General features: G+C 38.3%; 2 protein-coding genes across 5 annotated transcripts in view; one reads left to right on the top strand and one right to left on the bottom strand.

The window, feature by feature from the left end:
- The window catches only part of LOC124641922 (inositol polyphosphate-5-phosphatase A), a 40,851-nt gene extending 40,054 nt beyond the window's left edge, over window positions 1-797 (bottom strand). For both annotated transcript variants that reach the window (XM_047180183.1, XM_047180182.1), the window contains exon 1: window positions 484-797. In XM_047180183.1, coding sequence (XP_047036139.1) covers window positions 484-564 — 81 coding nt within the window. In that variant the 5' untranslated portion in view covers window positions 565-797. The remainder of the gene's footprint in view (window positions 1-483) is intronic.
- A 935-nt stretch (window positions 798-1,732) lies between these two features.
- Window positions 1,733-24,330, top strand: LOC124641746 (alpha-sarcoglycan). 3 transcript variants are annotated; one of them, XM_047179913.1, is made up of 11 exons: window positions 1,750-1,885; window positions 2,976-3,119; window positions 18,562-18,704; window positions 19,290-19,438; window positions 19,723-19,854; window positions 20,204-20,378; window positions 20,765-20,893; window positions 21,386-21,507; window positions 22,503-22,571; window positions 23,163-23,261; window positions 23,600-24,330. In XM_047179913.1, exons 2-11 carry the CDS (start codon window positions 2,984-2,986, stop codon window positions 23,952-23,954), a joined length of 1,509 nt encoding a protein of 502 aa, XP_047035869.1. In that variant the 5' UTR covers window positions 1,750-1,885; window positions 2,976-2,983; the 3' UTR covers window positions 23,955-24,330. The 3 variants fall into 3 exon arrangements, with proteins under 3 accessions (XP_047035870.1, XP_047035869.1, XP_047035871.1); XM_047179914.1 differs by lacking the exon at window positions 22,503-22,571 and having other exon boundaries at window positions 1,733-1,885; XM_047179915.1 differs by lacking the exons at window positions 1,750-1,885; window positions 2,976-3,119 and adding an exon at window positions 16,004-16,191.
- The last annotated feature ends 530 nt before the right edge of the window (window positions 24,331-24,860 follow it).

Genomic DNA, 24,860 nt, shown 5'->3' with positions numbered 1-24,860 from the left:
ATGAAAAACTAAAGATATTCTCAGTTGACCTAAAATGTATGTTTATATTGTTTATCTATTGTCATGTAGCAATGACTCATTTAGCTCTTGAATTAAATATTGTATCCACCTACAAAAAGTTTAGTTTGTCAATAGAGTAGAACAGAATTCAATATTTATTTAGAAAATATTGTTAAAAAAGTACTTAGTAATCTTGTAAAACATGGAACATTATGAAAAATATTCATGTGTGTTAAATCCTTTTTGCTCAAATATGTGGGTAATTCAAAAAAGGAAATCCCGCCTACGGATTCTCTATGCTGTGTGCACTTATCAGCCAGCATCAAGCGTGCGAAGATAATTGTTTTAAAATTAGAACAGTTATCTCACCATAGCATCACGCGCTACATTTTAATTGAATTAAATGCACAATTACATACCCTGTCACCAAGCTGTAGAAATCTTACGGAACAATAAACTTTTAATTTTATACATAATACTCACGTCTTCGAAGATAGATCCCACGTTGGCAGTCACAAGGAGCAATGGCACTTTATCCGAACCCATTTTTTTGAACTTCAACATGATCCTGGAGAGTTTTTATGTGAAAACAATTCCTCTATTACGAACGAGGTTATTATCAACAAAACGTTAGTTTTACCGCCGTTTTTTTATTTGGCGCTAATACGCCTTAACTGGGAATACTGTTCATCACATTATTAAATTTAGTTAATACGTTTTCCCGTTAAAAACGGAAGATTTTGTTCTGTCTAATAGTAAAATCGCCCAAGTCGCCCCAGCCCTTCCCTTTCTGACAGTTGTATGAATGAATGACATTTGTTACGCTCACATTTGCACGTATAAACAGATTGTAACCCAGATAAATTACGATGTGGATTATTTACATGCAAAAGCAACACATAAATTTTAATATTTATATTGAAATACTGTTATATAATGTTAATTTGTAATAAATAATCCAAATAAACATGAATAGTAGCATTAAACTGCTTAAGCACAATTTAATTCGCACATTTACAAAGTCGTGTGTCTGCTACCGATCGTAGAACGGAACGTAGTTTTTGAAGTTTGGAGCCTCTTCAATTTGGTCGGTTGTTAGACCAATGACGTCGACGCGAGTTTTACGTCACGCCTACTTTCAGGGCCGTATTTGCGTAAATAAATGGGAAGACTGTATTTAATTTAAAGCCGAGAGGTCAACTAGTACGTAAGTAGTGACGGCGAAAATTAAGAAAATGAATTTTTATTTACTAGTAGCACGTGCAAGACGCGGCGTGAGTTGTTAAAATTAACTAAACATTTTGTATTTTTATGACTCGCACGCTTGCCTACCTACACCTACCCACTTGAATAAAAACATGATGTTACGTAGCTAAGCTAACTACTAGATGATTCTTGGGAAATCCATTGTTTTCATACCTATGTTTTACAAATAAATACTAAATGACGTAAACTGTCAGGGATAACTAAAACCAAAATAATACCATCAACAAATCCTTCAGTTTATTATATAGGTAGATACATTTCTAATTGTAGAAAATCAGTAGCAAACTGAAAATTTTCCACTTTTTTTGAATAAAAGGTAAAAGGTTTATATGTCTTGCACTAACTTATACATGTAAAAAAAAGATAATGCTATTTCCATTTAATTCACGAAGCTCCATTTCCCGCGTTTTCCAATTTCAAATCATCTCTTCGCGCCACAACGTCTAGCCACGGAATTCATCTCTGTGTATTTTTGGGGCGTTCCTAAGCGCCGCACATGCGATCTACGTTCCGTCGGCTCAAACTCGGCTAAAATAGCAATCGATTATTATTTCTATTCCTGTTAAAATAGGTCGGGTTTATTCCTTAAACAGTGCTATGGGGAACCGGTGAAGATAAGGTAAGTTTATTTCGTATTTGAAGCATTTACGTAGTTATTTAACACAGAGGAATGAAAGATATTTCGTTACGATCGTGCAGTATGGTAAAGAAAATCATGCCGCTAAGTTTAGAGGTTGTGAAAAATGTTAATTAGGAATGGTTTGTAAACAAAAATAGTGATGGGAATGTGTGTTATTTGGGTATTTTGAAATGTGTCGACTCCGCGTTTGTATGTTTATGTTTTTAGAGACCTGTTTATTTTAAATCAATAAGGTTACGAAATATTGGGGTAAAATAAGGATGAATAGTAGGTTCAAAAATAATAGGTAGGACATAGGTAATATGTCCTACCTATTATTTCAATATACATATTAGTACCTATAATATACCTACTACTACTAATTTGTATATTCTAAATCTTGTCTAGGTACCTATGATTTTATACGATGGTTATTAACGTAGGTAAGCTAAATCTTCTAACATGACGTTTTTTCAAATATTTTATTAGTTTGAAACCTGTTTGTGTAAACAAGCAAAAAATCTGACATCATCGCAAAATAATAATAAACTCGACATCCGACTACGATAATAATGTGCATTTTACACAATATTCTATTTTAAAAGTAACAAGGACAGACGTTTCTATCATACTATAGCAATGATTATAGCTACCGTCCCGGCGTCACACGTGTCCCGTGGGAACTATTTCATGCATTCGGTAAATAGTACCCTAACTTACCTAGATATAGCTTTCCTAGATAAATGAGCTATCTAATCACAATCATCCATCGAGATATGGGACCAACAGTTTCTGGCCTCATCACGTTAAAGTAAATAGACTGGTTTATTGGTGTAAAGCGCGACTGCTTTGCGCGAGGTCCCGGGTTTGATTCCGGGTCGGGCCGAAATTATTTTCAGTCCAGCATCCAGTATCCAGCCGGCATCAGACCGACTTAAACAGAGAGAGAGAGATAGAGAGAACTTAATTAAGTTACCAATTAATAATCTTCAACATACACTGTCAACCATCAAGGCAGTGGTAACACACCCTATAGCAAAGTCTCCTATATAGGCTACCCTGTATTAACTTGAACTTCTTCCATTTCCAGCTATCACCATGCTCGTGGCATGCACGTTGCTGGTAGCAGCCCTGTCGGCTGCATCAGCATCGACTGCGCACGTTCACCACGCGGTCGAGACCGAGATGTTCGCCATACCCATCAGCCCTAACCTGTTCAATTGGACCTATCAAGGTGAGAACGCATGTTTCTTTAATATATTGAACTGTTTCCGCGGTAAACATGGATTATGCCCAATCAACGCCCAATCGCGGAGACAGTAGCTAATCGGGGTAAACTTCTTACGGTTAAGTACCTAACTAGGAAATTAGCTACGCAGGGCCCCTGTAAGCAGAACATAGATGGGCCCGGACCGGGCGCCCCTTAGTCGCAGAAACCGAAAAACGGATACGTTTCCTCCGTGGTCAATCCAGGACTGCTATTTGCGATCATTAGGAGTATCTTTGAGGCAAATAAACCAGGTGACCTCGTGATGGACCGGATTGAGTGAAGATAAGAAGTCCAGCCTTATCGGCTGCACCAGCATCGATTGCGCACGTACACCACGCGGTCGACACCGACATGTTCGCCATACCCATCAGCCCTAACCTGTTCAATTGGACCTATCAAAATCTAATTTAATCTCTAATTTAAGTACTTATTTCGAGAGCGCTCGAGCACTGCAAACTTTTGGTCGGCCGATAGTTTTATCCGGGATCATTTTGTATGGAGATGAATAGTAGTAGTGCGCACGTTACTACGATCTGTATCAGGCCGACTTATGGTGGATCCACACGATACCAACATCACACAGACTTATATGTAGATTTTTGTTTGGGCGACAAAGAAAAGTCTGTATAAATTAGATCCCACCAAAAACATTAAATGTAAAAAAAAGCCAATCCTCTACGCAATTCCTCCACCGTAAAAAGTTTTGAGATCGCATAGAAGCCAAGTCCTGTTCTACTTTATTTGTAATAATAAATCAATATTTTGTGACTATATCAATAGTTTCGTTCACTTTACAATAATATTGACTTGGCCATGAGCACAATAAACTGCAAATATAATACAGCATATCTTGGAGAGGTGAAAGTCAAACATGAAGTTTAATATCACAGAATTAAATACTTTTAGTTTATTCAATTGTTACTAAATGACCGACAGTCAGTATCATCCAACATCAATGAACTGCACATGTACTATGGCGCATGTTTAGTCCATGGTGATCTCAAATTCCAATCAGTCCATAATCAGTCCAATCGTAAAATCATGTCCATATAGAATTTATCAACGCACATTATTTCAAGGAGCGACTTTTAACTTGTGCTCATGGCCAAGACAGTATTATTGTAATGTGAACAAAACTATTGATATAGTCACAAAATATTGATTTATTATTACAAATAAAGTAGAACAGGACTTGGCTTCTATGCGATCTCAAAACTTTTTACGGTGGAGGAATTGCGTAGAGGATTGGCTTTTTTTTACATTTAATGTTTTTGGTGGGATCTAATTTATTTTTTGTAGGTCTCTTTCTCCTCTAAGTATATAACAAATTAAATTAACTTACATGCAACTCACTAAATATATACACTTAAAGTAGCACATAAACAACATTTTTTATAAATAAACTAAAAAAATTCGAAATTGACGAATTTTTGAATCGAATATCTTTTAGAATTAAAGAGATTTATTTCAGAAGTAGATGGCGCTATCACATGAAATTATTTGTTTTTTTTTAAGTACTACTTATACTAAGCTATGTAACGAAACCATAGCGCGATTTAGACCAGGACAACGCCATCTATCGAGCGAGCATGCAGTGTTTATCGCACTGCATTAATATGAAAGATTTTATCATTATTCATTTCATTTAAACCTAGCTTTTTTATTCATATGTTGTATATTTAATACATAATAACAATATACCACTACGTAACAATAAAACAAATAGTAACATTTTGTACATAAATAAATAACAAAGTTATCAATGCAGTCAAAATTCATACACAATGTTCTTGAAAAACCGCAAATATAAATTTGTTTCCTATTTTTTTATTAAGTTTTAAGGTTTTTATAATTTTCCCTTTATATGTAGCTAATAACCTACCTTGGTGCCAAATTTGAAGGTTCTAAGTTTGCTAGAAGTACCTTAGACTTTTGATGATCGGTCAGTGAGTCAGTGACAAAATGGTGTAACTTTGATCGCTCATAACTGGTAAACTATTTATTCAAATGTCTTGTAATTTTGAGACTGAGCTTGTTCTAATACTTACTCTTGGTCATCGAAAACCTAAACTCCTAGCTTTGATCACATGGAAGATACAGGGGACTGAAATAGCCGCGAAACGCTTCGAGAAAAGATGGTACGGCCGTGCCCGCTTTGCTCGAGTCTTGGCTGGGGCACTGCCGTGCCCTCAGATAAAGTCTGAGCCAATGATAGTTTTGCACAAACTTGTCATCATATTTTCATTCAAACTTCAGATGTTGACACAGACTACTAGATTTTTATTCAGACTATAAGTTCGTACAGATTTTTGTAAAAACTCAAAGTCTGTATCGTGTGGACCCACCATATCATATTGAAGGCTTCCACGGTTACGCATGGATTTACGGGGTAGGTATGCCGGAATAACGGATACCGTAGCGAATCGTGGTGATACTTATAAGGCCCCAAGTACAAGTAGGTACGCCGACCACATAAACATCTCTTTTCTCAAACGAACTGCTTACTTATAAATTTTCATGTTCAAGTTTCAAAGTAAAAAGCTGTCTTAAAGACGTACGTTTGTGTCGTAGGTGAACCTGGGCTTTGGACGCAAGGATTCACGATGACCGTCGGCCGACAATTTATACTCAAGGATAGGCTCTAACTATTTACCACGGTAAAAAATGGATCCTGGGCGATGTCGGAATAACCAATCCCGGAAACCATAGCTGGTTGGGGTTTCAGGCTTATTTCTTAAAGAGTAGTAAAGTTCTGACTACACTATCGAAAAAAAGGGTCAAGTAAGTAACTTGCTGCGCGGACCCTTTTTGTGTTCTTATGTAGGTACTAGCCGTTTTCCCGCTGTTTTACCCACGTCCCGTACCGGGATAAAATAAAGCCTGTGTTACTCGTAGATAATGTAGCTTTTGCTTTGTGGTTAATCGTGCGTTGATTGTGGTTTTATTTTATATACTTATTTATATTTTGTTGTTTGATTGCTAGTAAAGAGCCATCTATTGGAGAGCAGTGCCTACACCCACACGTTAGTGGAAATATGTAGTACTGATTTTGTGGAATTTATTATATTCTTAACGTGTACCACTATCCTAAATTATTACATCTATTGTCGGGTAGCTGAATCTCATTCATTTCAAATTGTAAATTCATAGCTTGATAAATTTTTATCATTACATTTATTAGAGGGACCTACAACATCTAAATAGAACACTAGCACCTAATCTTACAATCAAGAAACAAAATAATCCTGATACTACGTATAAAAAACTAATTAGAGCAGAAAAGTCGCGATAAAATATTTTCCCCTTAATAACTCCCTAAAGCCTTCGCCCTTCGCAACAGTTATTTTTGTATCTAAGGGCACTTATATGGGTATATAACAGATCAACAGGAAATTTTCCGTTGCGAAAGGTTTCCCAGCGACCAGAAATATACTTCTATGTTATCGTTTTTATGTCAAATTGGCCCATGTTGGGCGCCAGTTGACTTTTGCTTTTTCTTGAGTTTAGATTGTGAAAGGTGTCACTTGATTTTGAGTTGCGAACTTCTTCTCGTACCCGGATAAAATATAGCCTTTTTACTAGGGGAAAATGTAGTTTACCAATAGTGAAAGAATTTTTCCAATCGCTGCAGTAGTTTTGGTTTTTGAGTTTTTAGAGTAAAAAAAAAAAACAATAAAATTTTTCCTCTTTATTATATTAGTGACAGTGATATACATAGACTTAGAGCACAACCTATACCTATGTTTTTTTTTTAATTGTTTTACTAGGATAGTTTTTTTTTGTGTTGTAAATACCACCCAAAACAAAAATGTGAAAGACTGCCAAGTTCGATAATATGGGAATGCTTCGCCTATAAAAGAAGTGAGATCTGAATAAGTACCAAGTTCCATACACATACCTCAGTTAAAAATAGTTACTTTTTAATGATGTTACCTGGTTTTTTCCTTTACCTTGACATAAAGACCTACCTCCATGCCAAATTTCAAGTCAATACGACCATTGGAAGTGGTCTAGGTTTTTGATGAGTGAGTCAGTGAATCAGTCAGTCAGTGAGTGTATAGTAAAAATAGCGATTTTCTGACGTCAATATCTCAAGACCTACAATAGGAAATTTTGTATTTTAGATAAGTGAGGGGGTCTCAACAGATACTAGAAATTTGATATGCGTAAATAAAATAGATTTTGAGTTACAGGGGGGTCGAATTTGGCCCGAAATGGTTCGTGTAATATAACCCACGGCCGGTGTGTCTCTTTTTTTTTTGCTCGAACTTGGCGGACACACTGCCGTGTGTCTAGATCTATGTATATAACTATGTAAATAAATACCAATAGTCATGCCTATACCTAAATAAAAAATATATGACATAATTATACATGTAAATCCAACAAAGTGCTGATTCATCCATCGCCCGGTGGGGTGATTTCGGAAAAGGGCTGTTTAGTGGAAGGGTCAGTTTTTGGTATTATTATTACTGACATTCGCAAATCACGCGAATAAAGAACCCCTCTTGGTCAGTCCGGTGGAGCACTAAACGACCTTGAACAGACATTTCCAAATTGTTAATATGCAAATGTTGGCCCAAACTTTCTTTAAAAGTTGTACCAACTTTCTTGGGCCAATATTGGTCAATATTTTATTTGTAAAATGGCTTCGAGATTTTTCTTTGGTTGGTTATACCAACTGGTTCAAGATGCAAATTCGCGTACCTATGTCCTGTCTTCTGCAACGCAGTATATCAATTTGATGAAATGTGATTCGTACGTCCAATGTTGATTGCTATGCTAATTTCAAATTGCCATTGTTTTAGTGTAGATATTTTAGTCATTAAATAGTTTTTAAAATGTAGTTTGTGATCGAGTTTTCGTAAAGTGGTTTGCAGTTTCAGGTAAGATTATCTTTATTTATTTATTTATTTATTTTCAAGGCACACCAACAACTTATTTACAAATGCTACACAGATATTAGTATAGAATTGTTAGTTCTGTGTAAATAAATCAGTTACAGGCGTGCACAACGCTCACAGAGAATGTGGTCGGCTGTAAAGAACTTAATCCAAGATTATTCGGAATAAAATCCGCAATAAAATTAAATTAAAAGTAACTGAAACAAACTATACAATTAAAATGTTAAACGAAAATAATACAAAATTTGATAAATTAAACAAAATTAAATCAAGTAATAAATCAATAAAATTAACGATTAACGATCTTTGATCTTAAAGTTAGATTTTTAAACCTATGCCGTCTTACCACAAAAACTTTTTAACGTCTATTCTATTCTATTTTTGTATATGGCAATCCGTGTCGATGTCAATTTCGACGATTCTGCCAATGACAAGTGGGATGAGAAGCAAGAAGTGCTTTTAATTAAAATAAATTTAAAAATATATATATATTGATTTAAGATGGTGCTGTGGCCGATCTTGTGTAACTTAATGTGTTAGTAGGACGGCACTGAAACAAACAGAAATATATTTACATATATAAAAACAACAACAAAATGTTAGTAACACATAACATATAATATATACCACAACCATACAAACTGTGGCCTAAATATAGGCCACAATTTATAATTTAATATTGTTTTGATGAATGAACATCAACAGCATCTGGAGCAGTTCTGGACAGGAGTGGGATAGGAGGGAACGGAAGTTAGTCGGGAGAGGAATTTTAAGTTTTTGGAGACGACCATATAAATCAAAGGATGAGTTGATAGGACAGTCAAAAAATATATGGTCCAGGGTACCTTCATCCAGTCCACACTCGCAGAGGGATGAATCCTGCACCCGAATTTTGCGCAGAAAGACCGGTGTACAGCAGTGACCTAACCGAATTCTGCACATGACTGAAATTACCCGTTTAGGGTATCTTTTGAAATTTGAAAACCACGGTTTTGGTTTTACAACCGGTTGAATGGCGAAATAAGAGCTACCCTTCCTTTTGCCTGAGATGTTCCACCATTCCTGCCACGAGGTCTCAAGACTCAATTTAGGGAGGTTTAGCAGGTCATGCCCTTGAAGGGAGAAGTGTGCAAGATCAGCGGACTCAGATGAACACGCATCTTTGGCCAATGCATCGGCACATTCATTGCCCGCTATACCGCAGTGGCTAGGGATCCAGACTAAGTGTACTTCTTTCTCTTGCCTAGTGCAGGAGAAAAGGGACTTTTTAATATCCAGGACAATAGGACAATGGAGTTTAGTTCTAAAGGGATTCTGGGATATGGCTTGGAGACAGCTAAGGGAGTCAGTAAAGATAACTCCACAGCTAATCTCATGGGACTCTATAAAACGACAAGCTTCCAATAGTGCCACACACTCGCCTGTAAATACTGAAGACTCCTTCGGACATCTGAATTTCAAAATTATTTTAGAGTTCTGATAGTAAACCGCGGCTCCAGTACAGCCACCATTTGATTTGGAAGCATCCGTGAAGAACTTTTGAAACCCAATCCATCGTTCACCCAAAACCGCATTAAAGGCCGAATTTGCAGATGGGGAGTTTTTGGATATGCCAATGTTATAGAATATTTTAGGGGTGAAGCAAAGTACTTCATAAGGGTAATTAAATAAAGGAAGTCTGGGATGTGGAGCAATGGGGGATTCTAAATTTTGAAAAAACCGATATGCTTTTAGGAATAGGGGGATTTCTTTGTGTTCCCAATATTTGGAGCTGTGACAAAGAGTGTCAAGCTCTCTGAGTTTTGGGATGAGGGGGTGAGATGACTTGGGAATAACCCTGGATAGGAAACGGGAAGCGAGGTACTGACGTCTCAGGGCTAAAGGAGGTTCAGCGCATTCGACCTGCAAGGCGTTAATAGGCGACGACTTCATGCAACCTGAGATGATTCGAAGGCATTGAGACTGAATCCTATCTAAACCGGCCAAGGCACCTTTGTTGCTTGGAATCACCAAGTGTGACCCATAGTCCAGGATACTGCGGACTAAGGCATTGTAGACCAGTTTCATAGTGAAGGGATGGGCCCCCCACCAGACACCAGCGAGAGCTTTTAGGATGGAGATTGCTCTTTCGCATCTTTTGATCAAATAATTAAAGTGGTGAATCCCGGATAATTTTGAGTCTAAGAAAACGCCTAAAAATTTTGATTTGTTACCTATGGGAATATCTTGTCCTTGAATGTTAACTGAGACCTGAGGGATCAGTCGTTTTCTGGAAAAAATCACTACCGAGCTTTTTGGGGCGGATAACGAGAGACCATGGTCCAAAAGCCATGTGTGCAGAGAGTCCAGGGAGAGACAGAGAGATGAGGCAGCGTCCGTAATAGATGGATTAACTACATACAACACTAGATCGTCAGCGTATTGTAAAAGGTGGCAGTCAGCATTAAGGCAGGAGCCAATGTCTGCTGTATACAGGTTGTATAGTAGGGGGCTTAGAACTGAGCCTTGGGGAAGGCCCTTCCACGTCTGTCTCACCTCAAATACCTCCCCCTGCACTCTGAGCATCAAAGAGCGAGACATGAGGAGTGCGCATATACATTGTACCATCTTACCCGGAATCCTCAGCTGTTGCAATTTTTGCCTGAGAACTGGAAGAAGGACGCTGTCGTATGCGGAAGAGATGTCAAGGAAAGTGGCTACAGCGGATTCATTTTTGGAAAAGGCTGTACGGATATCAGTAACCAAAATTGCCACACTGTCCATGGTGCTAAGCCCCTTTCTAAAGCCAAACTGACTACTCGGCAGTAGATCCCTAGACTCCACCAACCACTCAAGTCTATTTTTAATTAAATGTTCCAATATCTTGGCCAACACTGAGGACAAAGCAATTGGTCTAAGGCCATTCGGATCATCAGCAGTCTTGCCGGGCTTCAAAAGGGGAATTACTATCTGAGCTTTCCACTGTTCAGGAACCCAACCAAATTGATAGCAATAATTTATTATTCCTAAAAAATATTTTTTTGCTTCAAAACCAAAATGAACTGCAAATGAGTACGGTATGCCGTCTATGCCTGGGGCGGAATCCCTAACATGACGTAATACCGTATCAAGTTCCTCTAACGAAAATGGTTCATTCATAGGATCATCCACAATATTTACAGGCGGGAGCAGAAGTTCTGAGGAAGAAGGAACATAGGCTGGAGCTATTTTGTCAAAAAAGGATTCAGCAGTTTCTCTCGAGATAGGGGAAGAGATAGATGGGGAGCAGCCTCGCCTGAAACGATTAATGCTCTTCCAAACTGCTGAAATGGGAGTGGAAGGGGATAGAGAAGTGCAAAACTTAACCCAACCGCGGCGTTTCTTCTTGCGAAGAAGCCGCCGAGATTGAGCTAACACTCGTCTGTACCGTATAAGATTGTCGCTATTCATCGCATCATTGTACTGTTTTTCGGCCTCTTTTCTTTCTTTAATAACCGATGTGCATTCTTGATCCCACCACGGGGGTGACGGGATTTTATTTCTGGCACAGTTGCGCAACGGAAAGGTAGAGTCTGCGCTTGAGGTAATGGCCGAGATAAAGCCATCGTAGCAGCTCTTAGCATGGCAGTGACCAGAAGAATCTTGAAAACTTGAAGTTAAATTTGGAAGCATACTAATTTTCTCCTCCAGTAAAGATGCAAACCTCGACCAATCAGGTTTGGACAAGTTGTACTTCAATAGTGGAGGAGACGTTTTCTCTAAAAAGGTTTTATTAATTAAAGTTACAACAATGGGGTAATGGTCGCTACCATGCGTCAGAGTAGTACATTCCCAATGAATTGATGCCGCCAACTCTACTGAACAGAATGTGAGGTCTACACAACTCTTTTGCTGTCCTGGAAGGGATCTACGAGTAGGGCTACCATCATTTAAGATGCAAAGGTCAAAATCATCCAAGATTTCTACTAAACCTTCCCCAAACGAATCACAACGATTGGAACCCCATCTAAAGTGGTGACAGTTGAAGTCACCCATGACGAGCACAGGACCCACTATGTTATTCAAAATGTCCCTAATGGTGGTTAAAAACCTACGCTGAGGATGGGAAATATACACGGATAAAACAGTGATACCCTCAATTCTACACGCAACTATATTCATATCACCATCCAGAACCGGAAGAGTCAAGGTGGAGAGGGGGACACGATTATTAACAAGGAGAGCCGACCCTCCATAGCCATCAGATCTGTCACATCTGAGAATATTAAATAGTGGTATATTAAAACTGAGACTCGGGGTGAGCCAAGTCTCAGCTACAGAGCAAGCCAGAGGCTTGAATTTATTGAGGAGGAATATGAGGTCGTGCTTTTTATGCCACACGCTCCTCACATTCCATTGAAGGAATACTTGGCGAGGCGCCATTTCTAATATTTGATAAAAGGTTAGTTAGTTGGTAGGCAACGTTGGACGGTAATTGGGTATTATTGGTGGATAGAATTGTAGAAAGAAGTTTAATAAGTATATCTATTATTGAGGAAACATTACTATCAATGAATGGGTTATTCAGAGCGCAGCCATCAGGCTGTGAAGGTGCAGGGGAGTTAATAATCTGCTGATGGGCAGCTTTATCATAAGAGGGAGATAGAGGGGCATGGGTCTTTGGCTTAAGGAAAACAGTTTTGCGGTATGACTGAGTGGGGACGGGAATAGCTTTTGCAGCATTAGCATAATTGCGAGAAGTAAGTGGGACAGATTTGCTAGCTTCAGCATATGAAAGGGACTTCTCAGCCATAACCGTCTTAATGGCCTTCTGTCTACCCAACTCGGGGCATGATTTGCTATTTGCAAAATGATTCCCCGAGCAGAGCACACAGAATGCCTCCGCCTCAGAAGTGCTGCAACCATCACCAGGGTGATCATGGCCGCACTTACTGCAGCGAGGCTTGGACCGACACACTAGTTCCACATGACCAAACCTGCAGCACTTACGGCACTGGATGGTGGGATAAACATATTGCTGAACCGGAAGGGAGGTGTAACAACAAAATACTCTTTGAGGTAATACTTGGCCATCAAAGGTAAGTACACATGTCTCTGTTGCCTTGAATACAGTCACTCCATCAATAACTACTTTCCTGCTTATGCGACGAACTTTCAGGATTTCACCACAACCTGAAGGGACCTGCAAGTATTTTTGGCCTTCCTCTTCATTTAAATCTGTGGGAACACCAGTCACAACACCCATCCTAGTTATATTAAAAGTGGGGATAGAGGCAACATAGCAGTTCTTATGTAAAATGCTGTTGATAATAAATGAGTTTGCATCCTGAGGGGATTTAAACTCTACAGACACACGGTTCCTACCAACTTTTTTAACACCATCACGGACAACATTGGTAATGTTATGTTTTTGTAGGAATATTCCGAAAGTAACAGGGTGTAGAGAGGTACCGGCGTTAGGCTGGGGCTCCAATCGAGAGACATGAACGATAAAAGGTGCCTTATCAGTAGCAGAGTACCTGCTGCGGCCAACTAGGTTTCTTTGTTGTTTTGATGGCGGGGTTGACACGCCAATGTTGGCATCATCTCCGGAGCGTTTCCTGGTATTCGAGGTTGATAGGGTCTGGGAGTCCGCGATGCTGCAAGCAACATCAGCGAGTTGGGAAAGCGGATAGTTGGGGGAAAGTGGAGCATATGCAGAGATGTCGGGAGGATCGGGATCGGGGGGTTTATTTTGATCCATTATGCTTGTAAAAAACTGGTTAGTTACCGAAATAACAACACACCACTGGTAACAAACAAAAAGACAACACACAAACACAAAACTAAGTCACAAAAGTTCACCAAAACACTTAAAACAGCTGAAAATTCTAGGCACACGTGCTAACCAAAGACACTCTGTGGCGAGAATCCACTTTTTAACGTCAGTTTAAGACTTGTCTAAAAAAATGTCAAATTATGACGTTGACATATGGTTCATTTTGGAGCCACATTTTTTTTAGACAAGTGTAAAACAGTGGTTAAAGTTTTTGTAGAAAGGCCATTATTGTTGTTACTAATAAATTCAAACGGTTATTTACACGGTAAGACTGAATACAATATACTTTTGTTATTAGTGATTGCTTGAAGAGATTTTTCACAAAATAATAATATTATTTTAAGCTTTGGTCTCTGTGAAACAAAATGTTTTAGTCTTATTCTCTTCCTAATGTCCTTTCATTACAGAAGTCCATTTGTTGACTTTATTTATGTATTAGCATTAAAGATTCGCATACCGATGTTCCTAAGCACCTACTTATTTTCCGTTTAACCAAATCTTTATAATTAGGGCCCATTAAATTGTTCCTCGCAAAAAAACCAAAAGGGTCAGTTTAATAGCGGAAGTTTTAAAATCAATAACGACTGCATAACAGCGCATGCCCTATCTATCTCCGTGGTAGGGATACCTAGGGCATCCATGTTGTGATTTATAGCTCTATCGATTGGCGCCGCCTAGACAGACCTTTAATTTTTTTTCATCCATCTTTGATTTTGGCGGCGTGTTTTTGAGAGTAGTCAAAATGTAGAAGTTGTGTCTGGTTGGTGAGAAGGTGATTTAGGGATGCAGGTCATGCAGGTAAGATTGCAATTTTTATTTTATTTTTTTTTTTCAGGGAAGGGGATGGGAGGAATATCGTAGATGTACCTACCTAAGTATCGATGGTGGTTTTGATTTCTTGATGTCTTTATGATACACGTGTTGTTTAAAGGATAGGTACTTACTTTATAATATGGACCTAATTGTATTGTGTACGTGGTCTGAGTTCCGAGCGAGTAGCGGCGATGCTTTAAGGGGATTGGTCTTAATATATTTGAACATTTTCAAGGATTTATTCTTATTAACATACCTCTTATAAATGTAATCCGCAATTGGCTGTTGATTTTCAAACGTTTGTTTGTCTAAAAGTTTGTAGTCCATTTGTTTAACACACAATCCACATACAAAATATTTATCAAAGTATTGTCTTGCATATTCTTGAGATTCCCTGGTAGAAGAGCACCTACCTATTTTATGCAATCTTTGTGAATTAGGTATCTATTCTTGAATAGATAAAATCATTCAGGAATCTGTCTATATAAATTAATAGGAGTACTTAACCTAAGAATTTGTGGCCAAAATACTCATCAGTACGAGAACATGAAAGAAAAATAAAAACGCAGTAAGCGTTCGACTTGCACCCCAAGACAAATCAAAAATATTTTGAGTGCGTAGTAAAGATGTCACCAGCAGAATTAATAAGATTTTACAATAGCTTATACCTACCATAGATGATTGCAGTTGATTTTGATTGTATTGAAAGAAAACTTTTAACTCCCTTGTGTTAATCTTTTTATCGCTCGCGCGATAAACAGAAGATTCCTATTGCACTTCCTTCCCTTTTTTGGAATATTCGATTATCGGTTCGGTTTTTTTATTTAATGCAAATATTTTTTAGAATTGATAGTTTCTACGTTTGGACAAAAAAAAATCTTGAGTTAATTTTAATTAATATTTCAAAATAATATTTTTTTATAAAAGAAAAAGCTTTCATATATTTTTTTTGGGTAATATAAATTAAAAATTCCGTTGATTTTCTTAAAACCTTCGTAAGAAATCTTTAAGATGGTGACTAGCATTGGGCTCAGTATTTTACCTTGAGGAAGCCCATGTCTTAAGTGAAAAAAGTGATAAACTTAGTCAAGTCGTTAAAATGTTTTTGGGCTCATTTATGATACGTTTAGTCAATCATCTGTCATTTAAACAAAAAATAAAACATACATACTTATTACGACAGATTTTCAACAAAAAAATGTACCGGTCAATCAAAAGCCTTTGTCCGCTTCCCTTGGGAGTTTCCATATTAAACTACCTATCAAAATATATGTTGCAAAATCAATAACCATTGCATCTAGAGCGCATGTCCTAGATTACCTGAGTGTTACAGGGAGTCGCATCTAGGACGTGCTCGGTGGAACTTGTTGCGTCATTGCGTGCAGCGCCTGTCCGCATTTTGATTTATCTCACATCAAATCTTTGAATTTTAATTAGTCCCCTTTGAGTGTTTGTTTGAAAATCTTCTGATATGAGTGGAACGTCGTTGATTTTCCGCCGCAAAACCGAACAGGAGCAGCAGGTATTTTTTGGATTTTTATTAAAATTATTTTTTTTATTTCCGGGTCTTTGTGATAGTTCGATCAATTAAATTTAAAAAATCATCTTTGATATTTTAAACGGTTTTATATTTTTGTCGTGATTAAATTGCGGTAGGAATATATTTTTTATTTTTCATGAATTTTTGGAAATAATATTTTTCTCATATTTTTGAAAAAAATATGTTTCGTGTGAATTAAAATTAAGTTTTATTCTATTTCATGATCTATATAATTCATATTTTAAACCAATTACCTACAGTAAAATTTTCTTAAAGGATTTTCCAATCCTTTGTTCTATGTTCAACATTCGAACACGCTTTCAAAATGGCGTCGCTATGGTCGTACAAAATGGCGGACGCATAACGATCGATGGGCATTGCAGATACGGCGCATGCCCTAGACTTTTCGTCTTGATATTGATTTCGAGGTTCCAGACTTTTCGAACTGGCCGGTCCTCGCCCTGAGCGTGAGGGAAGGGGTAGCGTGGGGTGAGGTGCATTTCCCGAACTTTCTATATCTATGATGTGTTTTTGAGGGGAGTTTTTTTTGGAATTGTAGGCTCATTATGCTTACTTCATACTGACATTGAATAGGACTTCGTTCAAGTTTTCGAGTATTTGAACGGTATTTTTTATGCCAATTTGAAATTAAGGCGTCTACAAAATGGCGGCGTGGCCCGTGCGCGGTGCACTTACGGCGCATGCCCGGATATTACGTAATATTCCAGAAAGCTTATTGCGACGCCTCTTTGTTCTAACAGCGAAACATTAAATTATCTAGACGAGACTTTTAAATGAATTTAAAAGTTTTTTTTATGAGGATCTTTCATATAATGGAGGTTATAAATGATAAAGTATCTAATGGCGCGGTTTTCTTTGTTTCGCCTTCCACGACTAAGCTTAGACTTTTATGAAAGGACTTTGACGATTATTGCATCAAGAGTAGCTGCGTTGTAGTTTTTTCGTCATAAGTTCTAGAATTTTTGTGTAGGTGTACACAATTCATCGTCCGCCATATTGTTGAACAGCATGTAATAAAATGGTCTTTATTCTGATATTTACGATTTTAACAAGCGGCCGAGAATTTTGAACGGTATTTTTGATGCCAATTTGAAATTAAGGCGTCGACAAAATGGCGGCGTGGCCCGTGAGCGATGCACTTACGGCGCATGCTCGGATGTTACGTAATATTCTAGAACGATTATTGCGTCGTTTTTCTTTGTTCTAACAGAGGATTACCTTTGAAAGATTTTTGATGAAGACATGAACTTGTATGATGGCACAAAGAATTTTATGGAATAGAGCTTTTAAAGTACCTAATTGCGCAGTTTTCTTTGTTTCGTTTTCACGGTTAGAAATTAACTTAGACTTTGATGTAGAGTTGGGCTCAAGTTAAGGTCATAAAGAAGCATTGTGGTTCCTTGGAATACATATAGGTTATGTGTAGGATGATGCCAATTTGAAATTAAAGCATTCACAAAATGGCGGCTTGACTCGTGATCGGTGCACTTACGGCGCATGCTCGGATATTACGTAATATTCTAGAAAGCTTATTGCGTCGCGTTTCTTTGTTCTAACAGCGAATTGCCTTTGAAAGATTTTTGATGAAGAGCTACTTTTAAATGAACTTGTATGATGGCACAATGAAGTTTAATGAAGGACTTTTAGTACAATGGAGTTTTTATATGAAAAAGTTGTGCTGTTTTCTTTGTTTCGGCATCACAGTTAGACTTTGATGAATAGAGTTGGGCCCAAGTTTAGATCCAGTTACAAGAATATTATTGAAACTGGCAAAGTAAAGAAGCATTGTGGTTCCTTGGGATACATTATTTCTAGATGCGTAGGATGATGCCAATTTGACATTAAAGCGTCGACAAAATGGCGGCTTGATGGCGGTGCACTTACGGCGCATGCCCGGAAATTACGTAACAGTCTCGGAACATTATTGCGTCGCCTTTCTTTGTTCTAACAGTGAATTTCCTTTGAAAGATTTTTGATGAAGAGCTACTTTTAAATGAACTTGTGTGATGGCACAAGGAAGTTTATGATAATTTTTAATATAATGGAGCTTTTATATGAAAAAATTGGGCGGGTTTCCTTGTTTCGGCATCGGAGTTGGATTCCTCGTCTGCCATTTTGTTGAACGGCATTTAACAAAATGGTTAATGGTTCACGAACCGCATCAGTCTCCTTTGTTTAACAATCGATGCTATCGGAAACAAAGCAATGAATTAAATTCAATATACCTACATTTTAAAAATTATAATATATAATACTTGAATCTTCTCAACCTTCCTTTGTTCGTTCCTCTTATTCCTGATCGTAACCTCACCTTAATATTTCTTTGTCCAGAATTCGATCAACAATACCGGTTCCACGCTTCCATGTTGGGCAAACCGGAGCTTCCTTCGTGGCTTCGTTATATCTACAGCGGTCGGCATCACTCGGGATTCATCTTCGGAACACCACCGAGAGGCTCCCGAGGCCCAATTACGGTAAGCAGGATTTTAGATTTTTGGGTCCAACATCGAAATTGAAAAAGTCGACATAGAAAACGGTTTTTTGGAAAAGGAACTTGCCAACATCGACCCGTCGCAAACGAAACAGACTACCTAGTTCCCAGCGCTAACAAGACTATAGTTCGGCCATTCAGAGAATGCGTTCCTGACACGTCGCGATTGAACTGACGACGTAACTACATTCATTGATTATTGATATAATAATGTTGTTTTAATGCTCCTCAATTGTTAAAACGGTAAACAACCAGCAAAAATATTTTTATCGTAACTGCAACGCCATTGCAAAGTTACGTCGTCAGTTCAATCGCGACGTGTCAGGAACGCATTCTCTGAATGGCCGAACTATAATGCTCATGATATGAACATTGTATTTTTTCAATTAACGGACGAAGTCTCATGATCAACTGTTGTCAAAAGATTTATTTATTTACTAAACAACTAGGATTAGTAAGTTATGTTATGTTATGTATTTCTAAAACAAGGTCACCTAAGTTAGTTTCTTTTAACTAGTGTTTAATATAGGTAAGAACTGCTAAGCTAAAGGTTCAATTGTTTGTACAGCTCGAAGTAATTGGGTTAAACCGACAAGACTATGAGACGCGGAGGGTGTTGCTTACGTTAGAAATCCAGCATAAAGAGAAGATGGCGCGCCACGAAGTCGAGCTCAAGATCGATAATCTGAACGTTGAAGATCTACTGGATGAGCACAAGTAAGTACATGTTAGGGAGAGAGAGAGTTTAAGGTTGTTCTAGAGAGGGAGTGAGAAGGGATCAGGGAGTTGGAAGGGAAGGGAGGTGGAGAGAGAGGGGGTAACAGAGAGTGGGAGAGGGAAGGGGAGAGAGAGGGGGTAGAAAAGAACGAGTGGGGAGAAGGAGTCCTTGGGAGTAAAAGAGGCTATGAGGTAGGAGGTGAGGCGAAATAGAATGAAAGTGATAGTATACTATCTACCTTAATCTAAGCAGATGAGTCAGGAGAACTTAAAATGTATTTCAGGATGACTCGACTGAAAGACATCTTGCGCACTAAGCTGTGGACGGAGAGTAGCGGCGATCTGTACGCGACTTTCCTGGCGTCCGCCATCGATCTCGGCGCTCGACTTCCTTTAAAACCTAGCGACGGTGAAGGGTAGGTACCATTTATTTTGTGTCTTTTTAGGTATATGACTAATAGAATTATGACATAAAGAAATGGGTTAATAACTTTTTGAAATCATGGAGCCTATGAGGAACCTGTGCTAATAGGGCAACATTGAGGGCATGAAAGGGGGAAGGTACTAGATATCCACACTACGGAACATCCGAAAGTGAATGATATTGCGAATACCGAACCCACAAGATAGCAAAAAACTCTTCAAAACCATTGCAGAATTTTAATTTGAAAATTTCTACTGCCCTGTCTTCAAAGCCTTCGAACAAATTAGGGGACACATTTAGTCCTTTCATCTCATCAGAATTCATCATCCAATTCCTTCTAGCTTGGTAGTCCGTCTGGGCAGCTCGATGCCGTTCTCGCTGGAGCTACAACGTCTCCGCGAGGAAGTACGTCCTCTGTCTCGTCTGCCGAGCTGCCCCCGCGAGTACAAGCGAACCACCGTCGAGAGACTCTTCCGCGATGCTGGTCTAACGTTGGACTGGTGCAGTTTTGAGCTGGTGGGTTAATTTGTGGTTTTCAGGGTGGAGTTTGTTGAAGGAAGATTTTATAACTGTGCCTCATATTCTACCTGTCTCTTGATTTGCTTACACATAGGAATATGAGGTGTGTAAAAAATCATATGTAAAAATTATATGACTGGATACGGACTTCGCAAATCAAATGGAACGGAATGGCTTTTAGGCAGTTCAATGTCATCCGATCGTCTAGAGTAATCTGCTTTGAAAAAAAAAAAACGAAAAAATGGTTTTCTGCTTTTCATTTCCTTAGCACCAATTGGAACCAATTCAATATACATTGACCCTTTTTAAAAAATGCCTACCCAAACAAATCACCTTAATTCACCAGAAGACTGCTCAATAAAACCTGCTTCTAACTATTCCAGTATAACACCATCTACAAGGAGCGTTCGACGCAACACCTGGAGTACCTCACCGAAGTACCAAACTCCAGCAAGACGGCTAAATCCTTCAAGGCTTTGGATACTAGAGACGCTTGGACTGCACCTAGTAAGGTACGTGGAGATTTGTTGGGGAAATAAATGGTTTTGTTGTCTGGTTGTTTTATTTTTAGAAATACTTGTCCTTAGAAAATGTTGTTTGATTAAGTCAAAAAGTCTTGAATTTGATGCTTATATCATAAATTTTGGATCTTTGACTAAAACTCGGTCCTTTCATCATTTTTTTTTTATTTAATTTTAAAATAGAATTGTCTAGATTTTCTTGTTGAACTCATTCTGATCAAAACGGACTATTAAACATACTTCCTCTACAATCAGTCAACACACGTCCGCTAACTAACATGCATATCGAGTTAAATGTCCGTCGTAAAAATCATAAGGCGATTTCAAAAGTTGTTCATCAGATCCAATTTCGATCATTCGGCCCAAACGAAAGTTGCTCATCAGATTTTGTTCATCAGACCGATTTTCGACCATTCGGTCCATTTGGAAAGTTCATAACACCAAAAACTCGACCTTACTTCTAAATGTACCTATCTCCACCAGGAACAGCTTCCATCCCGCAGCTACGGGCGTCAGCTATCAGCCGCAGTGCTGGTGCCACTGTCGCTGCTGCTGCTGTGTGTAGCTGCCCTATCGGCCGCCGTCTGCGCTCTGCATGCCACCGTGTAAGTATACAGTTCATCATCTGCCTAGCCGCTTTCCAACTATGTTGGGGTCGGCTTCCAGTTTAGAAGGACGCAGCTGAGTACCAGTGCGCTATAAGGAGTGACTGCTTATCTGACCTCCTCAACCCAGTTACCCGGGCGACCTGATACTCCCTTGGTAAGAATGGTTGTCAGACTTTCTGGCGTCTTAGTACCCGTAACGACTGCCAAAGGTGTTCGAATTATCGTGTTCCGAAACACGGAACACTTAACCTTATACGTAATTGATCGATACGGCTTTGAATTAGCCACGTTTTTGTGTAAATATACGGTTCTCGTCAAATAACTTTTCCAATCCTAAGTTGGCTTCTTGTGTCTTCTTGATGGTCAAACCAAAACAATAAAGGTCTGTAATTGTGTTTTGTACATACATTTTAAAAACTGTAGCCAAGTTCGGAATGATTGCGACAGAATGATAGAGAAAAAAAAATAAAAAAAATATATTGAAGGAAATCTTTTAGAAAGAAGAATATTATATTATGTGATGATGATGTCCTCCTAGCCGATTATCGGCTACGGCGGCTGATCTCATGTAAGGAGATTAGCCAACTACGCAGGACATATTATAGTGCACGAGCATTTGCGCAGACACAGGTGCACTCACTATTCCTTAACTCTCATAGCCCGATGGGACGGTAATCCGACACGACCGGAGAGAGATCAGGCGCAGGACCGACATTTACGTGCTCTCCGATGCACGGGTGTATCAATCACCAGCTTCCAGGCTCCGGGCTGCTTTGTGAAAGTCTTCTAAAACCCACAAAGCGATTTCGGCCCGACTCGGGAATCGAACCCGAGACCTCGTGCTTAGCAGCCGCACTAGCGACAGCTAGACCAACGAGGCAGTTAACTATGTATTATGTAGTACAATTGAGACTCCTACTTTTTAAAGAGGTGCTCAAATCAACTGCAGCATATGCAAACAAGACTTAAAAATGTTTTAACTTCTATTTCAGACGAGACCCAGAGTCAGAATATTTTCTGGCGAACATATTCCACATTTGTATCGATTATAGAAATAGAAGGTTCGATATGATATAGGTACTTTATTTTTTGTGTGATCACTTAACGACTAACAAAAATAAAAAAAGTTCTGTTAATTGACAACTAACTCAATTTAATTGATGTGATATCATTAAGAAACTCTTCTTGGAATTACTAACATCTGTAGATATACACATACATACTTTTTAGGATATTTAAAAACATAACCAATCATGTTAACTCTTCTAAACAAACATATTTTTAACCGACTTCACAAAACGGGGTGCTCGATTCTGACGTGTAATATACCACTCACATTCCATTGCCTTATCAACGTTGCCTATGCCTTAAAAACTAAAACAGCCTTATATATTTTTTATAAACTCTATGACAACATAACAAGGACGATATACGGATGATATAATTTCCAGACCTCACAAGTCCGCACCAAGTCACCACGTCTCTAAAAATGCATATTTTTTAACTAAAAGGAGTTTTCAATTCGGATATGTGTGTGTTTGTGTTTTTTAATGTTCCTTATTGCCTTTAATTATTTCTTAAGCTAACAGTCCTATATATTTGTTATAAACACTATGGCAACACAATAAAACCACGGATGACATAACTTCCAGAGCACACAAGTCGAAGGTGGAGATGTGTCGCTACGGCACTGGCAACACTGAGCAGACGCATGTTGCTGACAACACCAGCACCAAGAGTCTCGGAGTTAGGTATGTAACTAATATTTATTTTTAAAACTGTAATATAAAAAAATAAACAAACTATTGATATGTAGCATAAAAAAAAATCAACTTTGGTCTAAACATGTATATCAACAAACGTTTACTTATGTCATCATCAAGTCAGTAGATACATAGTTCCCTTACTAAAAGTAAAGAAAGAAAAATCGGGACTCAAAAGCCTAATTTCTTTGCATTTAGCAAAACTGCTGGGAATTAAAATTGACTCTGATATTGTTTTCTGTAGTTACTTTTATTTGCTAAATTTGCTACTCTACCCCAAAACAAAACCCTATCTATCACTAAAAAAAACCCTCAAACTCTTCCAGCCCCAACAACAGCCTCGCGCGTCCATACAGCCCCAAGTCATCAACCAATCTCGCCGCCAACTACAACAGGCCTCAGCCCCCGCCGTACCAGGGCTCCGCCCCCTCCACCCTGCACCACCGCCGCTCTACCGACACCCCCGACAACCCTGAACATCGCACACATCTTCTAGAAGAATCTCTCAAACTCCTCAATGAAGCTAAAATCAACAGCGAATTTGACATCAAAGATCCTATAATCGATTTGAACGACGGAACTGATGATTATGTACCGATCAAGGATGGTTATGTATCGATGAAGGATTTGGACGATATCGATGTTCCGGATTTAGCGAAATTCGGGTTGTCGGCTATTTGACATGAGGTTACGGCGGACGGTCAGCCGCCGGTTAAAACTTGGTTCTGTTAGGCCTACGTTCACCCACCATTTAAACGTCCGTTTTTCTTAAAACATCTATATAATTTGATTATTCATAATAAACAGTTGTTTTAAGAAAACTGACGTTTAAGTTGTCAGTGAACTTGACCTTAGAGCTGAGATCAAAGTTAGGGGGAGTGTAGGAGGTCCGCTAACTTTTTGCTAATATAACTCACTGTGCCGGTATGAACTGGTTTTCATGTCGTAATACTCTGGATGAATGATTCTGTGGTAATATTTTTGTGTGTAAGTTGCCATTCTGTTTTGTTTCGTTACTCTGTGGTTTTATCAGTAGTACAGTCGAAAACAAAAGTCACATATTTTCTTTATTCAATACAACACGTCATCTACAATAGAAACATTTTTTCTACAGGCATTTTTAAATACCAATAAGCATACACAAAGTCGCCATATTATAATTTACCTATACAAAAAAAAACAATAATAAAAAAACACAGGTAATTCAAAATTCATCAACCACTTTATTTACATATTTAATCAAATGAGTAAAAGATTAACTTGGATTAAGAAGGGTAGACAAAACCGGTAGTAAGAACTATTTACCGGCAGTTAAAGTAACGTACACTAACATCTTACCGGTTAAACGTTACGAGTCTACCGTTAAGTTAGATAAGGTTAATTTTAATAAGGTAAATAATGTCAATACTTGTGAAATAAATATTTTCGATTTTTTTTTCAGGTTCATCAATAAGTATTATGAATGTGTATAAAATAATCGCCAACAGAAAAAATATTTAACTGATACTTTTGCCAAAAAAAAGTTATAATAAAAAAGAAAAGAGTTAAAATGAGTGCGCATCAACTACCCATTATAATCATAATAGA

This window comes from Helicoverpa zea, chromosome 23, assembly GCF_022581195.2.
Source record: "Helicoverpa zea isolate HzStark_Cry1AcR chromosome 23, ilHelZeax1.1, whole genome shotgun sequence".
Taxonomy (NCBI): Eukaryota; Metazoa; Arthropoda; class Insecta; order Lepidoptera; family Noctuidae; genus Helicoverpa; species Helicoverpa zea.
The sequence above is the reverse complement of the archived record's forward strand: the minus strand, read 5'-3'. Positions and strand labels throughout refer to the sequence as shown.

What these genes read in the sequence shown, in the direction of transcription:
- LOC124641746 (XM_047179913.1), top strand. Translation starts at nt 2,984, where the DNA reads ATGCTCGTGGCATGCACGTTGCTGGTAGCAGCCCTGTCGGCTGCATCA. An exon ending in GTTCAATTGGACCTATCAAG is followed by an intron (nt 3,120 to 18,561) that starts GTGAGAACGCAT and finishes TTCTTTGTCCAG; the next exon opens with AATTCGATCAACAATACCGG. An exon ending in ACCAAGAGTCTCGGAGTTAG is followed by an intron (nt 23,262 to 23,599) that starts GTATGTAACTAA and finishes AAACTCTTCCAG; the next exon opens with CCCCAACAACAGCCTCGCGC.